The sequence below is a fragment of the Metarhizium album genome (genome assembly GCF_000804445.1).
Source record: "Metarhizium album ARSEF 1941 chromosome Unknown scaffold_2, whole genome shotgun sequence".
NCBI lineage: Eukaryota > Fungi > Ascomycota > Sordariomycetes > Hypocreales > Clavicipitaceae > Metarhizium > Metarhizium album.
Genome location: NW_024467576.1, coordinates 317,241 through 341,323, shown reverse-complemented (window position 1 = coordinate 341,323; position 24,083 = coordinate 317,241). Strand labels below are relative to the sequence as shown.

At 44.6% G+C, this 24,083-nt stretch overlaps 3 protein-coding genes across 3 annotated transcripts; 2 read left to right on the top strand and 1 right to left on the bottom strand.

The window, feature by feature from the left end:
• Positions 1 to 857: 857 nt before the first annotated feature.
• MAM_01233 (methyltransferase type 12) lies at positions 858 to 1,813 on the bottom strand (the record flags this gene model as incomplete). The annotated part of the gene is made up of 3 exons (XM_040820032.1): positions 858 to 928; positions 982 to 1,696; positions 1,751 to 1,813. 3 exons carry the CDS (start codon positions 1,811 to 1,813, stop codon positions 858 to 860), a joined length of 849 nt encoding a protein of 282 aa, XP_040681520.1.
• A 1,091-nt stretch (positions 1,814 to 2,904) lies between these two features.
• On the top strand, positions 2,905 to 10,002 carry MAM_01232 (Amino acid adenylation; the record flags this gene model as incomplete). The annotated part of the gene is made up of 2 exons (XM_040820031.1): positions 2,905 to 6,741; positions 6,838 to 10,002. The coding sequence occupies 2 exons, from the start codon at positions 2,905 to 2,907 to the stop codon at positions 10,000 to 10,002; spliced, it is 7,002 nt and encodes a 2,333-aa protein (XP_040681519.1).
• A 7,578-nt stretch (positions 10,003 to 17,580) lies between these two features.
• Positions 17,581 to 23,496, top strand: MAM_01231 (Amino acid adenylation; the record flags this gene model as incomplete). Its single annotated transcript, XM_040820030.1, has 1 exon — positions 17,581 to 23,496. The coding sequence occupies one exon, from the start codon at positions 17,581 to 17,583 to the stop codon at positions 23,494 to 23,496; it is 5,916 nt and encodes a 1,971-aa protein (XP_040681518.1).
• Between the last annotated feature and the right edge of the window lie 587 nt (positions 23,497 to 24,083).

The window sequence follows — 24,083 nt, the reverse complement described above, 5'->3', positions numbered from 1 at the left end:
TTGTTAATCTACAACGTTCAATGGGTTTGTTTCGGGGCCCTGGGTTGTCTGGATTGGCCATGTGCCGCTCACCTCGGCATCTTGTAGCGTGACACCACAGCTGGTGGGAGTTGGCCACTGTCAGTCTGCTGTAGCCGGAAGTTGCTCTTAGAATGAGTTGACTAGTGTTGCTTTGGTCGGGTCCTTGTCGATACGCTTCTAGGAGACATGCTATTGCCCTGTTTAGGCTTTACTATCTTCTTGAGTCGTTTCCTTGAAGGATAGAAGAGTGCCATCCTGAGGGTGGAGAGTTGTGGCACTTTTTGATCTGTTTCTCCGCGATATCTAGGTCGATGCATGGGCCCCATTTGTTCTGCTTCTCGGGGACAAGCTGCTGAACTTTCTCTTGTGGGCCACAGTTGCCCATCCTGTACTTGTTGGCTTGATGTCTTGGATGTCTAGGCGCGGCCCGCGATGGTTGTGATTTAACTTTTTGGCTGCGGTGGGATGCACGTGCACATCATCCCGGGGGCCTGGAGGCTGGCGTGGCTGGTTGTGAGATGATATACATGTGTTTATGTTTACAACTTTACGAGTAGCCCCATTGGCAGACGCCCAGATTTCTCACTCAACCTCGGAGCACGGCGTGAAATCAGGTTCCACGGTTGGCGTCAGGGCCAGGGGAGGGAAAGGCAATGATTCAAGGCACAATATTGCAGGAAGAGTGGCCGAATGTCCCGCCCCATTATCTTCTGATTAAACACAGTCGAGCACCAGGTATAATCGAAGGAGTTGGAACCGCACTGCGTGACAACATCACCCCCCGCGGCGTGGAGCCGGCTCAGCATGACCTGGTAGATGGAAACTCGGCCAAGTTTTTACTCCTTGACGGCTTGTAGCGTATAGGAAAGGGGCAATCGCCACGGTCGATCCTTCAACGAGTACTCTCCTGTGAAGAACATCAGCGTCGTGTCCACGACATCTCTTCAGCCTGCGGCTCACCTCGTTCGTCAACATCTAGTTCCGGTGACGCGCCCATCAACGGCGCGCTCTGATGTTCCCTCAGCATCGTCAGCCTCATGCCCTCATCCAGCAGCGCCTGCACAACGTCCCCGATGCCATGGTTGAACACTGCGCGCCGGGTCGATCTGAACGCATAGTCCCCCGAGTCGACATAGGTTCCCTGCCTATCCATGATGACGGGTTCCTCTCGCTCAAAGTACGGAAAATTAATCACCAGCTCATCTGGCTTCCCGTGGTCCAAGGACAACAGCACTGGGTGGAACTCGCGGACAAATAGCCGTCCGCCCAGTTTCAAAAGTCCAGACACGACAGCAGCCCACTCCCTGATGTTGGGAACATAGCACAGAGAGCCGATGCTGACGAAAACGAGGTCGAATGTACCTCGCGGCAGGACCGTCAGCCCTCGCTGCACAGAAGCCTCGACGAACTTGAGCTTCTCACCGCCGCTGCCGGCCGTCGCATCAGCAAGCTTTCTTGCCGCTGTAATCGCCGCAGCAGAAAAGTCTAGCCCGGTCACTGACGCAGCCCCGAGGCGAGCGAGGCCGAGCATGTCGGTTCCGATGTGGCACTGCAGGTGCACACAGTTGAGGCCAGTGAGGTCGCCGAGAAGCAGACGGTCAAACTGAATCACGTTGCCGATGAAATCAGCATCGGACATGTAGTCCTTGACCTGGTAGTCTGAGGAGGCGACATGCTTTGGGTGGTCGGTCAGTTCGTATCCAAAGACGGGGAAAAAGCATCGACATACCAATGGAACCCGCTCGTCCCAGGCGGCGCGGTTAATGGTTTCGTAGTCTTCTGCGGCTTTCATTTGCGCTCTGTCTTTCTTTCTTGCTTTCTTTCTTTTTTTTTTTCCCCAACTTGAATGTTGGCAAGGGTGTGGATTGTCGCCGCGCCGCAGAATGCCGTGAAATTCGTATTGTCGATGCCAAACACCCGCTCTTATGTGCCTCATGTTTTACGAGCGCTGGTGAAACAATATTACTAAAGCATAGTAATAATCCTTCAAGAACCACCTATCAGCAGAGGGCTTGGGCTTCTGCGGAGCGTAGGTTTGACGATTTGAGACGTGCCACCGGCTGTGACCTTGGGCCGTTTCCATCGCAGCGCATATGCTATTGATGCGTGTGCAGAGTTACAACATGAATGGACATGGGGTTTGTGACCAGGTTGAGGCGGTCGCGCATCCACGGACCGACTCTTGGGTCGCTCCGATGATGATAGATAACCCGAGGTCCTGGCGCGGACTGTGTGTTGAGTTCCACGACGGCGCTGATATTAGGCAATATAGCCTGTACTTTTCGTGTGCCTTTGTCTCGTGCTGTGCCTCCGTTTCGCAGGCAATACGGAGCACACGATGTCAACATGTCGACGCCGCATATGCGAGGCAGTGTTGGCTCAAAGCGTTGGCGGTGAGGGGGCGTTAGGGGTCAGGTTGCATTCAGCCCGTGATGGTCCCGAACCGTGGGTGAAATACTGAGAGGACTTTACTTGATTCGTCACAGTATGAGCTGAAAGCATTGGCGGTGAGGGTAGAGCCGTTGTCTTACATTCGGAAGCCGGCTTGGCCCTGTACATATCGAGGACAGCGGTAGTATCAAGGTTGATGAATGCCTTGGATTGGTGAGCAGCACACCTACTGCATACAGCCAACCAAGTAAGTTGGCAGAGTGAGCAATATGGAATAATCATTGTACGTCGGGTAGTTATATCATCATGTATCTTGACGTTCTGGGCCCAGGTAGTATTATATCCCGACCCAGGAAATACGTGACCAACCGTGCCAGCCCTTGATATACCATCTCACGGACTGATTTTTTCATCCGTTTCTCGGGTCATGGCTTCTCACCATAATAACCTCTCGGTGCCGACAGAACTCACCCAGAAACAGGGCAAGCAAAAATGCCTGTAGGACCCGTCTCTCACCATCTTCTGTTGCATGAAATTTTAGAGGAGCAGGCACGGCGGACGCCCGAAAATGTCGCCATTGAGTTTCACCCAGACCTGACTGTGACATATCACGAGTTGAACAGCCAAGCAAACCGGTTGGCGCGACATCTTGAGAAATGCAAAGCACAGAACAGGGAGGTGGTGGCGGTATGTTTCGACAAGAGCCCACTGCTGGTAGTCGCCATTATTGCCATTCTGAAGGCGGGCATGGCGTGGGTGCCAGTTCCAATGGATGCTCCCCCAGCCAGGATCTCAAGCATCCTCGGCGCTTGCGATGCAGGATTTGCCCTGTGTTCGGCATCAGCAAGACGGATCGTGCAAGACTTGACATGCTTGATTGTGCTCGATGACCTCCTCAACGACCCCGACTTTCTGGCATATCCAATTACAAATCTCGCAGGCCACCGAAAGCCCTCTGACCTTTGTCATATTCTGTTCACGTCCGGATCGACCGGGTTGCCAAAGGGCGTAGCGTTAGAACACCGAGCCGTGATGCACTGTGTTTGGGCAATGGTCCAAGAGTTCGGTCTCACGGCGGAGACTCGGACCCTTCAATTTTCAGCAGCGACATTCGACGCCTTCTCCCTCGACGTATTCATGAGCATTGCTTGCGGTGGCTGCCTGGTGATGGCGTCGCCGTCCACCATGGTAGCAGACATGACGGCGTTTGTGCGAAATTCTAGAGTCACATATGCACATCTCACACCAACTATCCTGGACATGATTGATCCTCTGCGCGTTCCCGACTTTCAAACCGTTTCAAGCACCGGAGAGGCATTGTCCGAGAGCCTTGCAAACAAATGGAGGAGAAGAGTGCGTCTGTTCAATTCCTATGGCCCAACAGAGACGATTGTGTGCACCATTCAATACCTCGGAGGAAATGAAGTTGATGCCTCTTGTATTGGGAAGGCAGTCCCGGGACTCGATGTTTGTCTTCTCGCCCCCGGAGAGCTAGACGAGGTCGCCGCAGGCAAGGTTGGCGAGATATGCGTAGCTGGCCCTCACCTCTTTCGAGGTTACGTCTCTGCGGAGAAGCTGCCGGAGCCTGAGATGAAAAGGAGGGAGTGCTTACGAAATGGAGTTCGATACTACCGCACCGGGGATATGGCGAGGATGGAAGCGTGCCCAGGTGGAGGGGGACACACCTTGCGATACCTTGGTCGCCGTGATGGCCAGGTCAAAGTCCATGGAGCTCGAACCGATCTAGGTGACGTGGAACAGTCCATTTTGGCGTGCGAAGCCGTAAGGAACTGCGTCGTCATCCTTCCGCGCTCGGGGCCTTCGCAAGGGCGACTGTGCTGTATTGTCACGCTGCGTGCTTCTCCAACTGCAGGGACCAACGGGGGATCACACAAGGCTCAATTTATGGGAGACTCGGTGGAACTGCTGAGTCCCTGCCGAGATGTTCTGTCGGCTCTCGAAAGAGGCAGAGACGTTGCTGCCGCCAGGCTGCCGACACATGCACTTCCTACTTCTTGGTGGGCTGTGAAGGAGTTTCCACTCACTTCGAGCGGAAAAGTTGATCGGGTGAGGCTCCGATCGCTTGTTGAGAGGATGGAGAAAGGTTTTTACATTCAGCACATACGTGATTTTGCTGGCAGAGCGCAGATCCAGACCAGCCCATCCAGTATTGTCGAACAACAGCTCCAGTCTCTCTGGGCAGACGTGCTTGGTCGTCCATTATCCAACATTGACACGACGGTCTCTTTTATACAACTTAGGGCGGATTCCCTGGACGTGATTCGGTTCATTGCCAAAGCCCGGACTAGAGGAATAGAAATGGATATTCCACAGGTCTACACTGCCAAGACTATCCGACAGCTTGCTCGTACCCAGCAGCCTCCCTTGGAACATCGCGCTTCGGCACAAAACCTAGCGTATCGACCGTTCAGCGCAGTTCCGATGGATCGACCACTGGGACAGGTTATGAAAAATGCAGCAACCGTTTGCCATGTCGGCGTGGAAGAAATCGAAGATATCTTTCGGACGACTCCGTACCAGGCCGGCCTGATGACTTTGGACTTGAGATCGCCAGGGTCTTATGTCTGCGCATTTAGCTGGACACTGCTCAAGGGTATTGACATTGAGCGGTTCCGAAGTACCTGGAAAGTATTGCTTGCTCATGAGGCGGTACTCCGCAGTCGTTTGATGTGGGATGAAAGTCGAGACGACCTTTGGCAGGTTGTTGTTCGCCGTAGGGAGGTCGACTGGTCGGAGGAATATTTCGAGGCTCCCATGTCGATTGGGACTGATCTTTGCCGCGGATTCATAAAGTGGCACGATGAACTGGAAGGGTGGAAGTTTTCCCTCAAGATACACCATAGCATCCTCGATGGCTGGTCCTTGCGGCTGATACTCAACCGCCTCCGATCCATGTACTTTGGAGAGGAAGTTCAGTCTCCACAAAGCCTTTCGTTTGCTGAATTCATGTACCATCGCATCGACGAAGAAAACTGCAAGCAAAGCGCTTGTGCGGCATTTTGGAGCAAGTACTTGGAGAGTTCCACGCAGTTGGACTTTCCCCCGTTGCCGTCGGAATCTCACGAGGTTCATGCCACGGAGCACCAGTCAATACAAATTACAGCATCGCTCCAGCAAACAGGAGCATCATTTGGAGTAACTCAGGCAACGCTGCTCTACGCTGCTGCGGCATTATTGTTAGCCGTCAATGCCGACAGTCAAGATGTCACATTCGGTCTCATTCTTGCAGGACGAGAGTCTCCGCTGGATGGAGTTTTTGACATGATCGGTCCGGCATTCGCTATTTTTCCCTTCCGGACCAGAGTCAACCGTCGTATGACGATGAAGTCGTTTTTGCAACGCATCCAAGACGACGTGACGAACATCATGCCGCATCAGCACTACGGCTTGCAGGCAATACGACAATGCGGCGAGGGAGCCTCAAGGGCATGTGACTTTCGAAGTCTTGTCATAGTCCAACCTGAAGATGAAGACCTCGGCGGACAAGGGTTATGGGAAGAGGTCCATGGCCAGACCACTGGACGGGCAGATAGCATCCCTTTAACCATTGAATTTGTTCCGGACGACGCTAAGATTCTAGTCAACTGCCACTTTGATCCTGCGTTTCTGTCTGGTCAAGATGCGGGTATGTTGCTGGGTCAGCTTGGTCATGTCCTGAAGAGTCTCGGGAGCTCAGCCTTTCGCACTGATCTTCTGGTATCGCAGGTGAAGCTTGAGGGCCAGGATGAGCAGTCTCTATTTTCAGACTGGGTCAAACGCCATGGAGCCCCCGTAGAGTCGTGCTTGCATGAGCTCTTCCAGGACAACGTGGAGCGGTATGCTGATAGCACCGCAGTCGACGATCAAGGTACACGGCAACAAATCACATACCGGGAGCTGGATGCCTGCTCGAGCAGGCTGTGCAACCATCTTCAGTTACACCATCAAATTGCCCCAGAGACCATGATTCCCGTGGTATTGACCAAATCATCACTGGCAGTCATTACAATTCTCGCTGTGCTAAAGGCAGGCGGTGCTTATGTTGCCATCGATCCAAGCTGGCCCATTGGGCGAGTCCGACACATTTTACAGGAGACGAGAGCATCTGTCCTGCTACTGTGCTCTCCCGATGTCAGTAGAAAGTATCACGAGGGTACGGGTACGGGTACCACCGTCGTGATGGATCTCTCCGACTATAGCTGGAACAAGGAACCACTGCGAGACGGAGAGGATGGGGAGGATGGGGAGGCGGACGGACGAAAACACCGAATAGTGAGAGCTGCCTCGAGCACTAATCTGGCTTGCGTTCTCTATACGTCTGGCAGCACTGTAAGTATTGGCATCACGCTGGCTACAAAGCACGGCGTCCAGGACGTTCCAGGATACAAATATAGACGCTAACTGGGACACGTGTATGTGCAATAGGGTCTACCGAAGGGAGTCATGCTTGAGCACGGCGCCCTGTGTACCAGCATTGCTCACCTCAAACGGGTATTCGAAATGAAGCCTGGTACACGTCACTTGCAGTTCTCTTCATTTGTGTTCGATCTCAGCGTGGCGGACATCTTTGTCACTTTATTTGCTGGAGGATGCGTTTGCATTCCGACGGAGGAAAATCGCCTCAACCGCCTCTCGTCAACGATGAGAGAAATGGCAATCGAATCGGCCATTTTGACTCCTTCGCTTGCGGACCTGATCTCCCCCGAGGACGCCGGGCCTCTGCATACGCTCATGACTGCTGGCGAGATGATGAGGTCTTCCTTGATTAGGAAGTGGTCGCAAAAAATACGCCTGCTCAACGCCTATGGGTTGGTAGAAACGTCAATAGTGACCTCGGTCTCCGAGCCACTCTCCTCCGATGCCAGCCCTGCCAATATTGGACGGAATGTCAGCGCGTGGCACTGGATCGTACGACAAGACTCGACTGGCGCACTATATTCGGTTCCCAGGGGCTGCATTGGAGAAATCGCTGTTGCGGGCCATACCTTGGCCCGCGGCTATGTGAATAACTCTAGCCTGACCGAGAAACGCTTTGTCGAGGCGCCCGATTTAGCAGCCGGCCTGACTACACCTCGAATCTACCTTACTGGTGATATTGGCAGGTATACGGCGGACGGAAACATTTGCCTCGTGGGACGCAATGATCATATGGTAAAGGTGAACGGAATCCGTGTCGAGCCTGGCGAGTCGCAGAAGCAGCTTCAGCAACAGGGAGGCCTTTTCGCTTCTTGCGTGGTTCAGTGGCTGCAGGATGAACAATCAAATGCAAGACTCGCAGCATTTGTGGAAGTCGGCCCTTGCAGTTCCGGCCATGTATCTGGTTCAAACGTCATCGCCGTTGAAGAATTTACACCGGCATTCCAGGAGAGTTGTCGTCGTGCTCAGCTTTGTCTGCAGGACCTGCTTCTTGTGCAATACATCCCCACGCTGTTTGTACCGATTAGACAGATGCCATACACAACATCAGGCAAGGTGGATATGAAACTGCTCAAGGATGAGGTGCAAAAAATCCCGAGCATGGTAGGAGTCTTTGGTGTGAATAAGGGCGTGAAGCAGCCTCGTGGAGAGCCCCCCGTCACTCCGTCAGAAATTGCGCTCGAATCATCATTTCGCCAGATCTTTGCGAGTGAACAGCAGTATCATACAAATGCGGACTTCTTCACGCAAGGGGGAGATTCGTTTTCCGCTGTGAAGTTGGTAAGCGCAGCGAGAAAGCACGGCTGGGAAATCTCCGTTGAACAAGTCTATCGTCATCCGCGTCTTAAAGACCTCGCTGCAGTAGCTTCTCCTGCACAGAAATGCATCAAGCCGTTGCGGGCCTTCTCCATGGTCGACGAAACTGATCTCGACTACAACATCTCTCTCGCTGCTGAGAAGTGTGGCGTCAGAAAGACCCAGGTTTTAGATCTCTATCCGTGCACCGCAATGCAAGAAGCGCTCATGATTTCGTCAGCAAAGTCATCAGGCGGGTTTTTCAACCAAGAGGTCTTTCAACTCGCTGATGGGACTACGGCGTCAACTCTGGGGACTGCTCTGCAATCCGTCTGGGCCAGGCATGCCATTTTACGGACACGTATCATACTGGACAACGAATATCGCAGTTTTCAGGTGATTGTTGATGAGAAACTCGAGATTGCCGTGCTTACGAAACAAACTGTCCAAGAATATCTACAACAGGATTCTGCCCTCGTCCCAGGATATGGAGACAGGTTATGTCGGTGTGCTATATTAAAATGCACCTTGGGCAGCTACCTGGTCATTTCACATCATCATGTCGTTTACGACGCTTGGTCCAAGAATTTAGTGTTTGCAGACATCGAGCAAGAATACTTTGCGACAAGCGTTTCGACAGAGACGCGACCAACCTTCTCTTCGTTTGTACAATATGTCACGGAGCTTCGCAAAGCACCTCAAGCAGAGAATTACTGGAAACAAAGTCTAAAAGGTGTCTCTGTGACAGCCCTACCACAGATCAAGATGGCAACACATTTTCAGGCGAATCAGAAATATTCCATGGAAGTTCCGCTGCCTATTGATGACCGTTATCCGTTGGCTACGATTGCCGAGGCGGCCTGGGGCCTTCTTCTCTGCCGTTATACCGGACGTGAGGATGTGACCTTTGGATGCGTTCGTGCAGGGCGTACTGCGCCGGTGGAAAATATAGATTCAATCGTGGGACCAACAATCGTGACCATCCCCAGGCGGGTTTTCGCACCCTGCGGCCAACACGTCCGCAGTTATCTTGAAACTATTGAGGCTGCTATGATCGACGCATTACCGTGGGAGCAGTTCGGGCCCCAGAATATACGCAAGCTTAGTTCTGATGCACACAATGCCTGTCAATTCAGCTCGTTGCTTGTCGTCCAATTATTACCTCCCGAGCTTGAAATGCTTACAAGCAAAATACTCACTCCACAAACAATTGGGGATAGTATATTCAAAGACGATTGCCTGAATATAGAGTGCCAGCCGCGAGGGAACCAGTTGATAATCTCAATCATGTACGACGACCGTGCCATTACCAGAGAAGAAGTTGGCTGGATCTCCTACAACTTCTCCCGTCTGCTTTCCGAGCTAGTTTTGAAACCGCGCCACATTCTTCGAGAGCTGGACATTATTGGCCCACGAGGAACGAAACAGGTACAGATGTGGAACAGTTCTGCCCTTATGCCGAGTCCAACCCGTGTTGACGAAATATTTACCTTGCGAGCTCGCGAGTGGCCATCGTTGAACGCAGTCCACGCCAGTGATGCTCTACTTACATACATCGAGTTGGATAACTTGTCTTCAAAACTTGCATTTAAACTTGGAACGCTTGGAATCGAAAGGGGCAATACCATTGCCCTTCTCATGCCGAAGAGTGCGGTGGCAATCGTCTCCATGCTTGCCATCCTCAAGGCTGGCGCTGCTTACGTGCCACTAGCACCAGACTCGGTAAAATGCCAGCTAGAATTGCTCAGAGGCAAGCTAGATATAGAGCTGATTCTCTGTACACCTGACCAAGCATCGAAACTTTTGAATCACCCCGTCAAGGCGGTATGCTGCACTATCGAGAATCTCACGCTAGAAGATAACTCCACGTTCCCGTGAGTGTCACAACGTTTGTTTCCATCTACTGAGATTTATCCTAATAGTGGAAAACAGTTTAATACAAAGTGCGCGGAAGTCTGAGCGAGTATTAGAAATGCCACAAGCTGCGCTTCAGTCAGATCTTGCCTATGTGATTTTTACCAGGTATGTTTGCAGATTCTCTTGGCGTGTTTCTTCCGGCTTCTGTAGTCGTACAAGATTACTTATTGGCCATGCCAACATGTACTAATTGACATGTCGTTCTGCAGTGAAGATAGTGGGAAGCCGAAGGGGGTTCTATTTGACAATACTGCACTATCGATGGCAATACTGTCAATCTCGCAACGCGTGGACTATGTAAAAGCTACAAGGACTCTCTCATTCTTTTCTTATACCTCCTACATCAGTGTCCTGGAGATTTGGCTGACTCTACTACATGGGGGGTGTTTGTTTCTTCCCACCGAGGAGCAACGAACGGAAGATTTACGCGGTTACATGAATGAAAACAAGATTGAGCTTGCCTTACTGACATGCCCGGTAGCCGCAAACGTCTTACGAGCCCCCTCAGAAGTCCCATCATTGAAAACATTGTACACGGCAGGGGAATCGTTGTCGCAAACCGTCTTGGAGCGATGGAGCCCCGGGGTCCGTTTGGTCAATCTATACGGTTCCGCGGAGTCGTGTGCGCATGCAACTATCAATGAGCACATGACAACGGTAACCGATCCAAACAACCTGGGCTTTCCGTCGTTGGCCAGTCGCGTCTGGGTCGTGGATCCCGAGGACTACAGCCGCTTGGCTCCTGTTGGGTGTAGGGGTGAGCTTCTAATATGTCACACGATAGCAGTGGCACCAAGCTAGATATCACTCAGATGATGGTTAAAAGCCTTGAATTAATCTACAAAAGAGAGAATTATATGCGCCCTTTAAATAAGTGCGCCTGGCTCCACGCTTTAGGTGCGCATTAACTTAATCCTGTGCGCGTGTGTGTCTATTAGCCCTAGGTGGGTATGCTAGGGCGCGTTTAGGCATGCTGTTGCTGCTGTTGCTGTGCAATATACCCCCTAATTAAAGCTGCATTTAAAGCTATTGCAAGCCTTAGACTCTGCAAGCGTGCGCTTAATAAAGCGTTTAATTAAAGCTCTTGTATACCTGCTAATGCCTTTAATTTGCTCTAATTCTATTGTTTTATATAGTGTAGCTACACTATTATTTAGGTAAATTAAAAGTAAGCACTATATACTTATTAGCTAGCTGCTCTTTATATTTATATGCACTTTCTAAGAGTATTACAAGCTCTCTTTTTCCTTCCTTTTGTAACTGCCTTTATATAATTATAAGCTTATATTTTAATTATTGCTATTATTATTATTATTATTATTATTATTATGCCTCTTAGATTAGGCAGAACTATTTATGCTAAGCGCTAGCAGCAAATACTAGTAAATTTAGATATATCTATATCTACTATATTTAAGGAGCAGCCTAGTAGTGCTGCTTCTACTCTTAATACTAAGGAGGCGCTAGTAATGCCTTCTTTCTCTGCGCGTTATTATCTCTTACAGCATGCTAGGCCTATAAGAGTGCAGAGAGTAAGTTATACTTAGAAGCGTTGCTCTATAAGTCTTACACGCTAACTATTAGACTAGATCTCTAGAGCTAGATATACTATATAATATGCTTTATAAGGAATACATTTGTACAGCTATTATAGGCAAAGGCAATAAAGGTTGCTGCTTTAAGGTAACTACTAGTTGCTCTAAATAATACTACTTATATAAGGCAGGCAATTATACTTACTAGCCTTAGTAAGCTTAATTTTGCTTCTCTAATTAGCTAATTGCTAATTATATATATAGTTATACTATATTAATCTTTATTGCTAAGCAGATACTATTAGCACTAAGTATAGATAGTAAAGTAAGCTTCTAACGCTCTATTACTTCTAATTCTATACTTAATTTTAATACTCTAAGCTATAGATATATAATAAGTGCTATTAAGCACTTTAATTATAGCTTAACCTTCTTATAGAGTCTAACTCTATATATAAAGAGTCTACACTTAGTATTAGGGCTAATAATACTACTAAAGGCTTATTAGCAGCTAGGGGAAAGAAAGCTTATATAAAAGCTTTACTTAACTAGGTTATAGACTTAGTTATTAAGAAGTAAGCTTTACTTTTATTATTTTATTATATATATATTTTAATATAAGCAGCAGCTTGCTTTTACCTATAGGTATTTTAGCGTTTAGTATTTTAGTATTACTTTATATAATTTTATTTGCCTTCTAAGCGCGCTTTACTTAGAAGAAGTAAGCGCTTATATATTTAAGAAGCAATTAATTTAATGCCTCCTCTTAGCTATACTCCAAAGGAATGTAGGCGTAAAGTATATTAAATCCTTATATGTAAAATGCATACAAACGTTCCTTATAGGCAATTTGTGTGCTGTAGTTATTTCCCTTGTTTTTATAGGTGTTTTTTATAGTAGGCATCTTAGCTGTAGGTAAATATATAACTTTAAAGCTTTCTTTTTTATATTTCTATTTTAACTATATATTATAAATATTAATATAGTATAGATATATATTAATTTGCTTGCTTAAATTAAGCATAAGATAAATTATCTACTAATTATTATATTAAATATTATAATTCTCTCTTAAGTTAAAATAAATATTATAAAAAAAGCGCTTTAAGGCTATAATCTTCTTTACTACTTATTATAAAGCAAGTAGTTTAGCCTCTATTATAAATATAGTTACTATATTTTAGTGTGTAGCTTTCTAGATAACTAGACCTCTAAATAATATAATAATATATCTTTATAATAACCTTTATATACTTAAATTATCTATATATAAAGCATTACTTATAACTTCTAATACTTTAATTTCCTCTATACTGCTATAATAAAGAGTAACTTTACTTATTAAGGCTAAGTATTAAATAGCTTAGTCTACTGCCTTTTAATGCTTAAGGCCTAGGTTTGTTAGAAATTGCAAAAGCTTAAAAGCAGTATAAGCAATATTTAGTTTTATTATAATTACTATATATAATAGAGAGCTAACCTTTTCCTAGTAGGCCTTAATTTCTTGCTTAATTGCTTTACTAATGCGCTATATAAGCTTTATTATAGAAATTAGTATAGTAGAAAAAGTAGCTTTCTATACTTAACTAAACTTTTAACTAATCTTTTCTATATAAGCCTTATAATAAAGGAAAATTTTATAGTATAGTCTGTCCCTAATAATCTAGATGCCTAGGAAGAAGCTTAGTTTGCTTTTCTCTTCTAGATTATATACTTACTTTAAGCACTAAACTATATAATTTACTACTTGCCTTACTTCTCTTTCCTTATAAAAAGTAAGTATAATATTATTTATAAAGAATATTAAATAAATATTCTAAGCTTTATTAAAGAAGATATATAGCTCTTCTTTGCTTAAATTAAGCCTAGCTCTCTTAAGAGTTATACTTAGCTTTTTAAACTATAAGCTTAGCAAGTCTTATAGCTTATATAAAGCTTTAAGTAATTAAATATACTTCCGTAGTATTTTATAACTATTAGAGAGCTTATATATTACTAGTATTATATACTTGCTATACTTTATATATAGAAAGGCATTCTTAACATTAAATTATAGTAATTCTATATTATACCTAGTAGCTAGCACTATTATAATTTAAAATATATATACTATAAGTATTACTATATAAGTTTATTTAATTATAAAGTAGTTCTATAAATTGCTATATATATAAATATATATTTTGCATTTATTAAGATAACCTCTCTTATTAAACTTATAGATATAAACCTACTTAAGAAGCAGCAGCCTAAACTAAATATTTATATACTTAATTTCCTTCTAGGTGCCTTTATTATATAGTATAGTAACCTCTATAGATATTGCTTTTTCTTATTAAGCTTTTAATAAGTAGTTTTATATCTTCTTCTAGGACTTAAGCACTTTAACTAGATTAGTTAAGTAAACCTTCTCTAGATTAAGCTGTTGCTAAAGCTAAGCTCTATTTTCCTTATTATATATTATATTAATTACTATATAAACTATTATAAAGCTCTATATAGCTTTTGTATTTATATTCTACTAATTAAGCAGAATATTCTCTAGTAGCTGCTATAAATATTATATTAAATATATATTAAAACATCTTCTATATAAAGCACTTTAATCTTAGCGCTTCTTTCTAGCTTGCCTTACACTATAGCGCAGAGCTTCTATACTTTATAAGCTCTCTATTTTATAGTTATTAACAGCAGATGCCTCTATTAAGACTTAAGCTCTCTGCTATATATTTAAGTAAGTAGCTAACTTATTTAGCACTTAGTAAGCCTCTAGCGCTAATATACTCTACTTTTATTATATATTAGTTAGCAAGATTACTTAAGTCTTATCTCTAGTCTAGGCTAGTGTATTTATATTTAAGGAGGTTGTAACTTAATGCTTAGTTAAGCTTATAGTATACTAGTTAGCTGCTTAGGCCTGCTACTAGTATTATTATTTATATTAAATGTGTAATTAGGCGTTTAACGTAGAGTAGGAAGTTCTATATATATTTCTAGCTCTACTACGCTTAGTTCTTTATCTTTAGGGATTATTTAAGCTTCTACCCCTAAGGTAGAATATATATTAAGTTTTACTATAGTATTATCTTCTGTAAAGGAAAGTAAGTAGTTTACTTCTTTATCTAGTTTATTATTAATTTAAAGAGCTGTAAATTAAGCTTTTAATTCTAGTATAAAAAGCTTAACTATACTTTCTATATATATATTATTAAAGATAGACTTATTAAATATTATTAATTTAAAGAGCTATAAATTAAGCTTTTAATTCTAGTATAGAAAGTTTAACTATACTTTCTATATATATATTATAAAAGATAGACTTATTAAATATTATATTTCTTATTATTATAACTTTATTAAGGCAAGGGATTTATATTTAATATATATTAAAGGTAGAGTATTTAACTAGATACTTAATATAGCCTCTAGAGCTTATTTTAAAGTACTATTTATTATAGCCTGCTTTATAATTTCTTTTAAGTAGATATATATAGCAGCTATATATATAGACTTTATTTTAATTAAGTCTTAAGTCTACTATATACTCTCTTATTAGTAATTAAGCATTATTATAAAACTAAGTGTCTAGAGTTTACTATAGTAATTTCTAACTAGTAGTTTAGTAAGAGCTTATATTATAAAGATATACTATAGCTTATATACTCTCTAACTATAAGTTTATTAGTAGGCCTATACTTATAAGCATCTTAATTAAGTATAGTATAATTAATTAGCCTGCTCTTTTAATACTACTATTAAATTTATATATATAAGGGGGAGAGTTTTTAAGCTTAATTCCTTATATATATACCTAGCGTTAAAATATAGATTTGCCTACTTGCTAGATTATAGCACTCTTATTATCTTATATAAACTTATATATTAACAGCCTAAATTACTATATAACCTAATACTTATAGTAAAAGAGCGTGTTAAATACTATTTTCTATGCTTTATTAAAGAGTAGATATACTTATATTATCTTAGAGTATTTATCCTTAAATACTAGGAGCTAATTTATGCTATTATAACTAGGTAAGTAATCTTAGAGGTCTTAATATATATACTAAAATAAATATAGTAATATATACTCTCTAGAGCGCCTAGATATAACTTAGTATATAAGCACTTAAGTATAAACGTTATAGTCTTTATACTTAATTCCCTTTATATATATATTTCTAGCATTTAAGTAGAGCTTCTTAAGCATAGTTTTACTAAGATAGCTAGCTTATAAATACTATAATTTAGAGGTATTTTCTCTTAGCTTTAGAGAGTTCTTACTAAGCCTCTAGCGCTAAGAGCTTTATATATATATATTCTAAGTGTAACTACTAGCAGTAATAATAATAGAAGAGCTTAAAATTATAGCATTTCCTTAAGAGTTCTTTATATAGTTATTAAGAGGCTTATATTTAAGAAAGGTTAGGCTGAACTTTTTAATAAGCTAAGCTAGCACTATACTTCTTTCTAATAGTCTATAGTATGGTATATAATTATAACTATAAAGCTAAGCTCTCTTCTTATATAAAAGATCTACTAAGATAATATTAATATAGAAGTTCTTAATAAAAGCTATATTACTAAAAGTAAGGTCTACTATTTTAGCGCTATTATTACTATATAGAAACTTTCTAAGTATATATATACTTCTTCTAATAATTAAATAGCTTATTACTTCTGCCTTTATATATTCTCTTATTATCTCTCTAAATAAGCCTAGCTTAAGCAGATTAATATTATTAATAAGATATATAGCACTATAGTTGTCTAATAGTATGCTTAAGAAGAGTAGATATTTAGCTTATTTAAGCGCTATATAGATTCTAAAGTATTGCCTATATAATTAGGTAATTTAGGGATTTATAATAGCGCTATTAAATCTCTTATTAAAAAAGTATAGTTTCTTATTAAAGCTCTAGTTATTTTATAAGCTTAGTTCTATGCCTTCTGCTAATAGCTTTAAGTATAAGTTCTTTTATTTATTGCTATTATAGTAGTTCTTTATCTATATAATCTCTTTCTTAGTTAGGTATATATAAAGTTTAAGACTCTAGTTTTCTATAAGTATATAGTATAGTCTTCTATATTTCTAAGCGCTCTAGAGATAGAGAAGAGAGGAATTCTTAGGTATATAAAAGTACCTCTTCTTCTTTATATTATTCTAAGCATTATTCTAATTATTACTACTATTGACTACTATTGCCTTAAGTATTATTATTAGTATTATTCTTATTATCTTTATAATTTAAGTATTTGCCTAAGGTAGTATAAATACTCTTAGCTTTTAACTTGCTATACTTATTCTAAGTAAGGTAGCCATTAAATATATTGCTAAAATCCCTAAGTATATAAGTCTTTAGTATTTTAATACTTTTATTATTTCTTATTATATTAATTAGAGTTTTAGCCTAGCTAGAATTATAGCAAGATCTAGCTGCTTTAAGGAAATTATAAATAGTAATAATACTCTAGATCTTAGCAATATTTTCTATAGTAGTATAAGTAAAGGCCTTACTCTATTAGAGATACTAATTCTTAGAATTTTAATTTATATATTAAGCATCTTTAAGAACTACTCTATAAACTTTATAAGCTTCTATATAAATACTTAAATTATTTAGAGTAAGCTGCACCTTTAGCGCCTTAACTAGCTGCTTAAGAGTAAATTTAGAATTTATTCTCTCTAGCTTAACTATAGTTACTTAATATATACTTAGTTTAATTAAAACAGTAAACTAAGTATATATATAAATTATACTTTTATCTTTATATAGCTAGTTAGCATACTAATACTTATAGTTCTTTTGCATTTAGTTATATACCTTAGTAACTATATAAGTTAAATTAAAATAATAATATACTTTATAAAGAACCTTAGCCTTTACTATTATTAAGCACTTAAGCTTAAGAAAACTATTAAACTTCTGAGGTGCGCATTAACTTAATCCCGTGCGCGTGCGTGTCTATTAGCTCTAGGTAGGTATGCTAGGGCGCGTTGGGCATGCCGTTGCCGTGCGACATAATATCAGGCCCAACGCTTGCTTGTGGCTATTTGGAGGACGACGAATTGGCCAAACCAGCATTCATCGATGGGAGCACATTCTCGTGGGTATTACCTGGCGAAAGTCGATTTCGTGCTACTGGAGATATTGTGAGGCAGAATTCGGATGGATCGATCAAGTACATTTCACAGAAAGGCCACTGTCCGAGGCTGAATGGGTTTCCGATCGAACTACGGGAGACTGAGTATGAAATAGAGCGATGTGAGGGTGTCCTTTCCGCCGTGGTGGAGAAATTTGGCCAGTCCGACAATTCGTCCGAGTTCTCGGTTGCATTTTTCACCTTGGCAGCCACGAATAACACGGGGGGACAATGCAAGCTCCTAGACACGACAGATGATGTTGAATACATTATCCAGACCGCTTTCACTCGCGTGTCCGAACGATTTTCTCCCGACATGGCTCCACGCTTCTATCTACCAATATGCACCATTCCCCTGGCCACCACCGGAAAAGTGAATCGCGGAGCACTCCGCCACATTTTTAACGAATGCTCACAGGATGAATTGGCCGTGTACCGGCCGGGAAAACTTCAAAAGAGAGAGACACACACAAGCGTTGAAAAAGTCCTTCAGGGGCTGTGGGCAAGAATCTGGCTCTTGGATCCCAGTCAAATCGACCTGGACAGTCAGTTCCTTGCTCTTGGTGGAGATTCTTTAACAGCCATCAAGCTGGCTGCCATGTGTCGAGAGATTGGATTCAGATTAGAAGTTGCTGATATACTTCGGAACCCCAAATTTGAAGATCTGGCTAGACTGGTGCAAGACAGGCAAGATTCTGCCCCCAATGGCCTCCCATGTCACGAGGAAACCAACGGCAAATCAATTACCAAGGACCAAGTGTTCCATCAGACACCAACGATGCTTACCCAAGCTGCGACTATATGCCAGGTCGAAGCATCCCACATTGAAGACATCTATCCATGTACACCGACCATGGAAGCGTTAATCGCCGTCACGGCTCGGATACCTGATGCTTACGTTGCGCGTGAATTGTTTCAAATTCCCTCAAGTATAAACTTGCAACGCTTCCGCTCAGCTTGGGATCTTGTACGCAGAAATAATCCAACTATGAGGACGCGCATTTGCTCGGTTCTGGCCAATGGCGGGTTCAAAAATGTGCAGGTGGTCTGCAATTTGCCTCATGATTGGAACGAATCAGCAAGGGACGAGGCATTCCATGCGAGTATGACAATGGGCAGTTCTCTTTTTCGATACAGGATCCGGGATTCTCACAAAGGGGCTGTTTTCGAAGTGCTCAAACACCATGCTGTTTTCGATGGATATTCCTCCACGATGCTTTGGGAAGACTTCAAGTACGCCTTTGAGTATTCAAGTCCACCTCCACCCAGGCCGCCGTTCAAGAACTATGTTGGCCATATCCATGCTCAGAATGAGGAGGAGGCCGCTAGATTTTGGGAAAGGAGTATTGGTGACTTCCACGGAGAGCATTTTCCTGCTCTACCATCTTCACAATACACTCCTACGACATCCTCGAGTCATCGAATTGAGACATCACTGAAATGGGCCACCTCTTGCCAATTTACATTTGCGACTGTGGTGCGGGCTGCTTGGGCCATTATCCTGTCGATGCGTAGCAGGTTGTCAGGCCAAAGCAAAAAGGCCTGCTTTGCAGTCACCACTTCTGGACGTGGCAGCGCGCTTGCTGGAATCGAGAGGATGGCCGGCCCAACGATCACAACCGTACCTGTGCTAGTAGAGCTGAACATGGATCAATCTATAGCGGAATACCTGTCGCAGATCCAGGAGCAAGCCATATCCATGATGCCCCACGAATACTATGGACTAAGCCAAATCCAAGAGGTCAGCGTGGCGGCTCGAGAAGCATGCAGGACTCCGAACCTTTTGGTTGTTCAGCCTTCGCACTTGGAAGACGACGTATTGCCTCTGGGGCTTACACGTGTGTTGGATGACCAACCGGGCATGGTCGACTCTTTCGGTCTGGTGACAGAATGCTGGCAGAATGACCTGAAGCATACCATCTCATTGTCCGCTCTTCACGATCCTGCGTTGCTGCAGAAACAAGAAGTGGATTGTATGCTTCAGCAACTTTCGTGGGTCATTTCATATCTGAACAGAAACAGTACCGGCCGTTCCACTATCCGATCTACAATATGGAGCGTAGCAGAGGAGCACGACTTTTCTCGGTTACTGGCTTGGAATAAAACACCACAGTGTTGTACCGAGACGTGCCTTCATGAACTGGTCGAGATTTCTGCTGCGGATAAGCCACATGATGTCGCTGTCGAAGCACATGATGGAACGCTGACATATGCCGAACTGAACACGGCAGCAACTGCTGTAAAAGAGACCCTTGTCAGGAGACATGGTATAGGGCCCGGAGATCTCGTTCCGTTGTGTTTTGAAAAGTCGGTCTCAATGATCGTTGCAATGATGGGGGTGCTCAAGTCTGGGGCTGGATATGTGCCTCTCGATACGTCTCATCCCATCTCCCGCCTAGAATTCATCATCCAAGAGGTCAAGGCGAAAGTCGTCATTGTCTCCACGTTACAGTGTAATACCTTGAGATTCTCTGTACAAACTCTAGCCCTTGGGTCCAAGTGTCATTCCATCGAGCCCACTTGGACTACTCAGGCAGCACACGAGACTCGACTGGTTACTCCTAAAGATGTAGCCTATGTCATCTTCACGTCAGGAAGTACAGGGCAGCCCAAGGGAGTGGTGATGGAACACGGTGCCGTAAGCTTGAGTATCTTGGAGCACGGCAAGAGGTACCAGCACGACCGACGCGGGAACAAGACTCGCGCTCTTCAGTTTAGCTCATATACTTGTGATGCCAGCGTCCTGGATATCTTTGCAGTCCTGGCTTATGGTGGCTGCGTGTGCATCCCGTCCGAACAGGATCGCATCGGTAATCTTCAAGAAACGTTTGTCAAGATGAAGATAAACTTTGTCGATCTGACGCCGACTGTTGCCAACCTGTTGGATCCAGCCGCGTTGCCCGCACTTACTGGTCTAACTCTTGCGGGTGAGATGGCAAGTCGAGCCCTGATAGACAAATGGACTTGTCGCGAGCCACCCTTGGAGGTGTTTGTCAACAGTTATGGCCCAACAGAAACCGCTATCAGCTGTGCAATCGGAACCATCAGCCCGGAAAAGCCAGTTGGACACGTGGGGAAACGTCTAGGTGGCTATCTATGGATCGTTGACCAGGAGGATCACGAGCATCTGATGCCGATAGGCAGCGTCGGGGAACTCGTCGTTTCTGGACCGACGCTCACCAGGGGGTATCTCAACGACGCAGAGAAAACGAATGCCGCATTCGTCAGAGATGTTCATTGGATTGCAAGGGAAAAATACAATGTCCTGTACAAAACTGGCGATCTGGCGCGGTTTGACTTCGACGGCAACGTGGAGATACTGGGCAGAAAGGACGATGGACAAATCAAGCTAAACGGTCTGAGGATTGAGCTCGGAGAAATCGAGAACGGGATCGAATCCTGCCCTCAATTCTCAGAAGCCCGGCATGTTGCAGTCGCAAAAGTCAGCATTGGCGGCAACAATACTTTGGCTGCTTTTCTTCAGCTACCAGACTGTCAGGCGGCCTCTCCAGATTTACTCCTCGCTCATCCATCAAAAATGTTCAAGAAGGCGATATCCAATGCAGCACACGTGCTCCAAGATCACTTGCCACAATACATGATTCCAAAGCTGTGGATACCAGTTTTCTCGTGGCCTCTCAATGCAGCCGGGAAGACGGATAGAAAACGCCTCGTGTCAGTCGCCGAGGCCCAAACCCCAGCGAAGATAATGGAGTATCAACGAACCACTAGGGGTTGCAGCAGTGATGAGACTGAGGTGAAGACTGAAGCAGGAAAAGTCCTCGAAGATGCTTGGAAGCAGGTTCTGAAGAGGGAAGATGGCGTGACATTTGAACCGCACGACGATTTCTTCGGACTAGGTGGCGATTCCCTCAGAACCATCATGCTCATCTCTTGGCTCAAGGCCAGGGGATTACATGTCACTGCGCAGGACATCTTCAGAGCCAAGAGTTTGAGGAACATGGCAAACATGATCGAGCGCAAAAACCCTGGATACGCCTGGGCACGATATGATGCCACGTCAAGGGACAAAAACATCAATCATGGACAGCGCGGTCCGACGACAACCGCAGCTGGCATCACTGAAGCAGCGAATGAGAGAGAGATACCGCCGGCCTTGGCCATTGAGAGCGGAATCGAAGAAGCCTACCCTGCGTCGCATATGCAGCTCAGTTACCTTATCGAGGGACAAAAATGGTGCCGAGCCTATTACTGCTGGTTTTTCATCGACGTTGGTAAATCACGTATTCCTCAGATTCAAGCAGCTTGTGCCACCGTTGCGCTACGACATCCAATACTTCGAACAAGTTTCCACCTGATCGGTCAGGAGTGCCATCAAGCTGTCCGAAAGATTGCTCCCGACTTCAAAGTCCTGTTTTCAAACTTCTCCCCGGCGGATTGGTGCGAGCAGCTTGACAAAGACGTTGCTCGCCCTGTGTGCTTTGGCGAGGTCCTCACCAGATTTCGTTTGTTGATAGACGCCGAGACGGGCAGACAGGTCCTCGCTTTGGGACTTTCTCACTCTCAATACGATGGTTTCTGTACGCCAACAATACTAAATGATCTCGGCTTGGCATATGCTGGGAAGAGTTGGGAAAATCCGAGTCCACCCAGGTACAGGTACTTTATCGAGCACACCATGCGTCAGTGCAACGACGAGGCCGATTGCTTCTGGAGAGAGAAACTGAAGGGTTCTACCCTCACCAGCATTGTGAGACCTTTCGGAGGCAACGCTCGACCCATCATGTCTCGAGGCTTGAAGCGCACTATTCCATTTGAATTCAAGCATTCTGGGACCATCAGTTACCCTGCGATGCTCAAAGTTGCATGGGCAATTACTTTATCCCAAATATCCTTGTCGTCTGACATTACCTTTGGCAATCTAGTCTCAGGGCGGTATGCCGCTTTCGAAGGCGCACAAGAGGTGGTAGGACCATGTCTGAATGTCATTCCTTTCAGAGTACGCATTGATACAAGCCAACGCTTCAGTGGTCTTCTCAAGGACGCATACGACCGGGCCATCGATACTATTCCGTTTGAAGCAACGCCCTTCAATCGTATAGCAGCCCAGTCCCCTTGGCCGGGTGAAACAGGCTTCAAGTCCATCTTCCAATTTCAGAACATTCCAGGGCGAGAGGAGCAAGACCAGATACTGGCAGGCTCGGGTTGGAAAAAACTCGGAAGTGCGGTTTATGGAGGGGGCTTGCTGCAGAGTGGTGCGTGCTGGTTAACCGCATGGCCGACTGTTGGTGGGACAGCGCGTCTTCTCTTGAGGTACTCGGAAGAGACGATGGAGACGAGGGAGGCCGAGGCCGTGATGGACCTGTTCGTTGGCGTCCTGAGGCTCATCAGCAACGATCCAGATGCAAGCGTTGCATCTGTTTCTGCGCTTTGCCCATCGGCCACGACCATCCAAAGCCATTGTTCGGTGCCTCTTCAACCAGGCCAGCCCTCCTCATCGTCTCGCAGTCAACCGCCCGCCCTGGCCCTCGCACCGATCGTTGAGGAGTTTAGATCGATTTGGAAATCAGTCCTCGGTTTTGACGGAGAAATCCATCCCGAGGACTCCTTCTTCGATCTTGGGGGAGACTCGATCGCGGCAGCCGGGATGGCTTCGTTATGCGTCAAGATGGGCATTGGATTAAGTATGCAGGATATAATTGATTCTCCGTCACTCATATCACAGGTCGAGCATGTAACTGGGAGGGCTGGAAATGCCCAAAAGCCCAGAGAGGAGCTAAAACTTGTGTATGAGGATAGTTATGAGTTTATCTAGACTTTTACATGGCTTGCTAAGAAACCAATCATGCAATCATGTACCAGGCATATATGAACTAATTGTTACCGAGTCTGTATAGCGTTTCATCGCCATCACCCACGGCCGTTGGTTCAGACACCAGCGTCCTATACGCCAACGTAGCAATTCTCGGTGGGCAGTAGGCAACCGCAATCCCACCACACCATCTTCGGATCTCCGTCCTCTAAAAACGGACGGCACACCCTCTATTTCTGGAAGACTCTGCTCTATTTACAGAGGCGTTGGGACTGCGGCGAAGAGCTCAACGGGATCGTGAGCCTTCTGGAGCCTGCAAGTACACGTACTAACCAAGGCACCAGGACAAGGGTACTTGTATGTACGTACAGAGCGGCCTGGTCCGTGCGCAGTACCTGGGTCCTGCATCCCAGACTGCGTTTAGCTGCCGATACGGAATCTCGGCTGTCTCCCCTCCCCTCCTTTGATTCCCTCTGCCGTGTGATGTTTCAACGGCGCCAAAAGCCTCCATTCACGCGACGTACTCGCTCAACGCAACTCTGGGGGGGACTTGCCGACCAAAATCGGTCTCAAATCATTCAGAAGTAGGC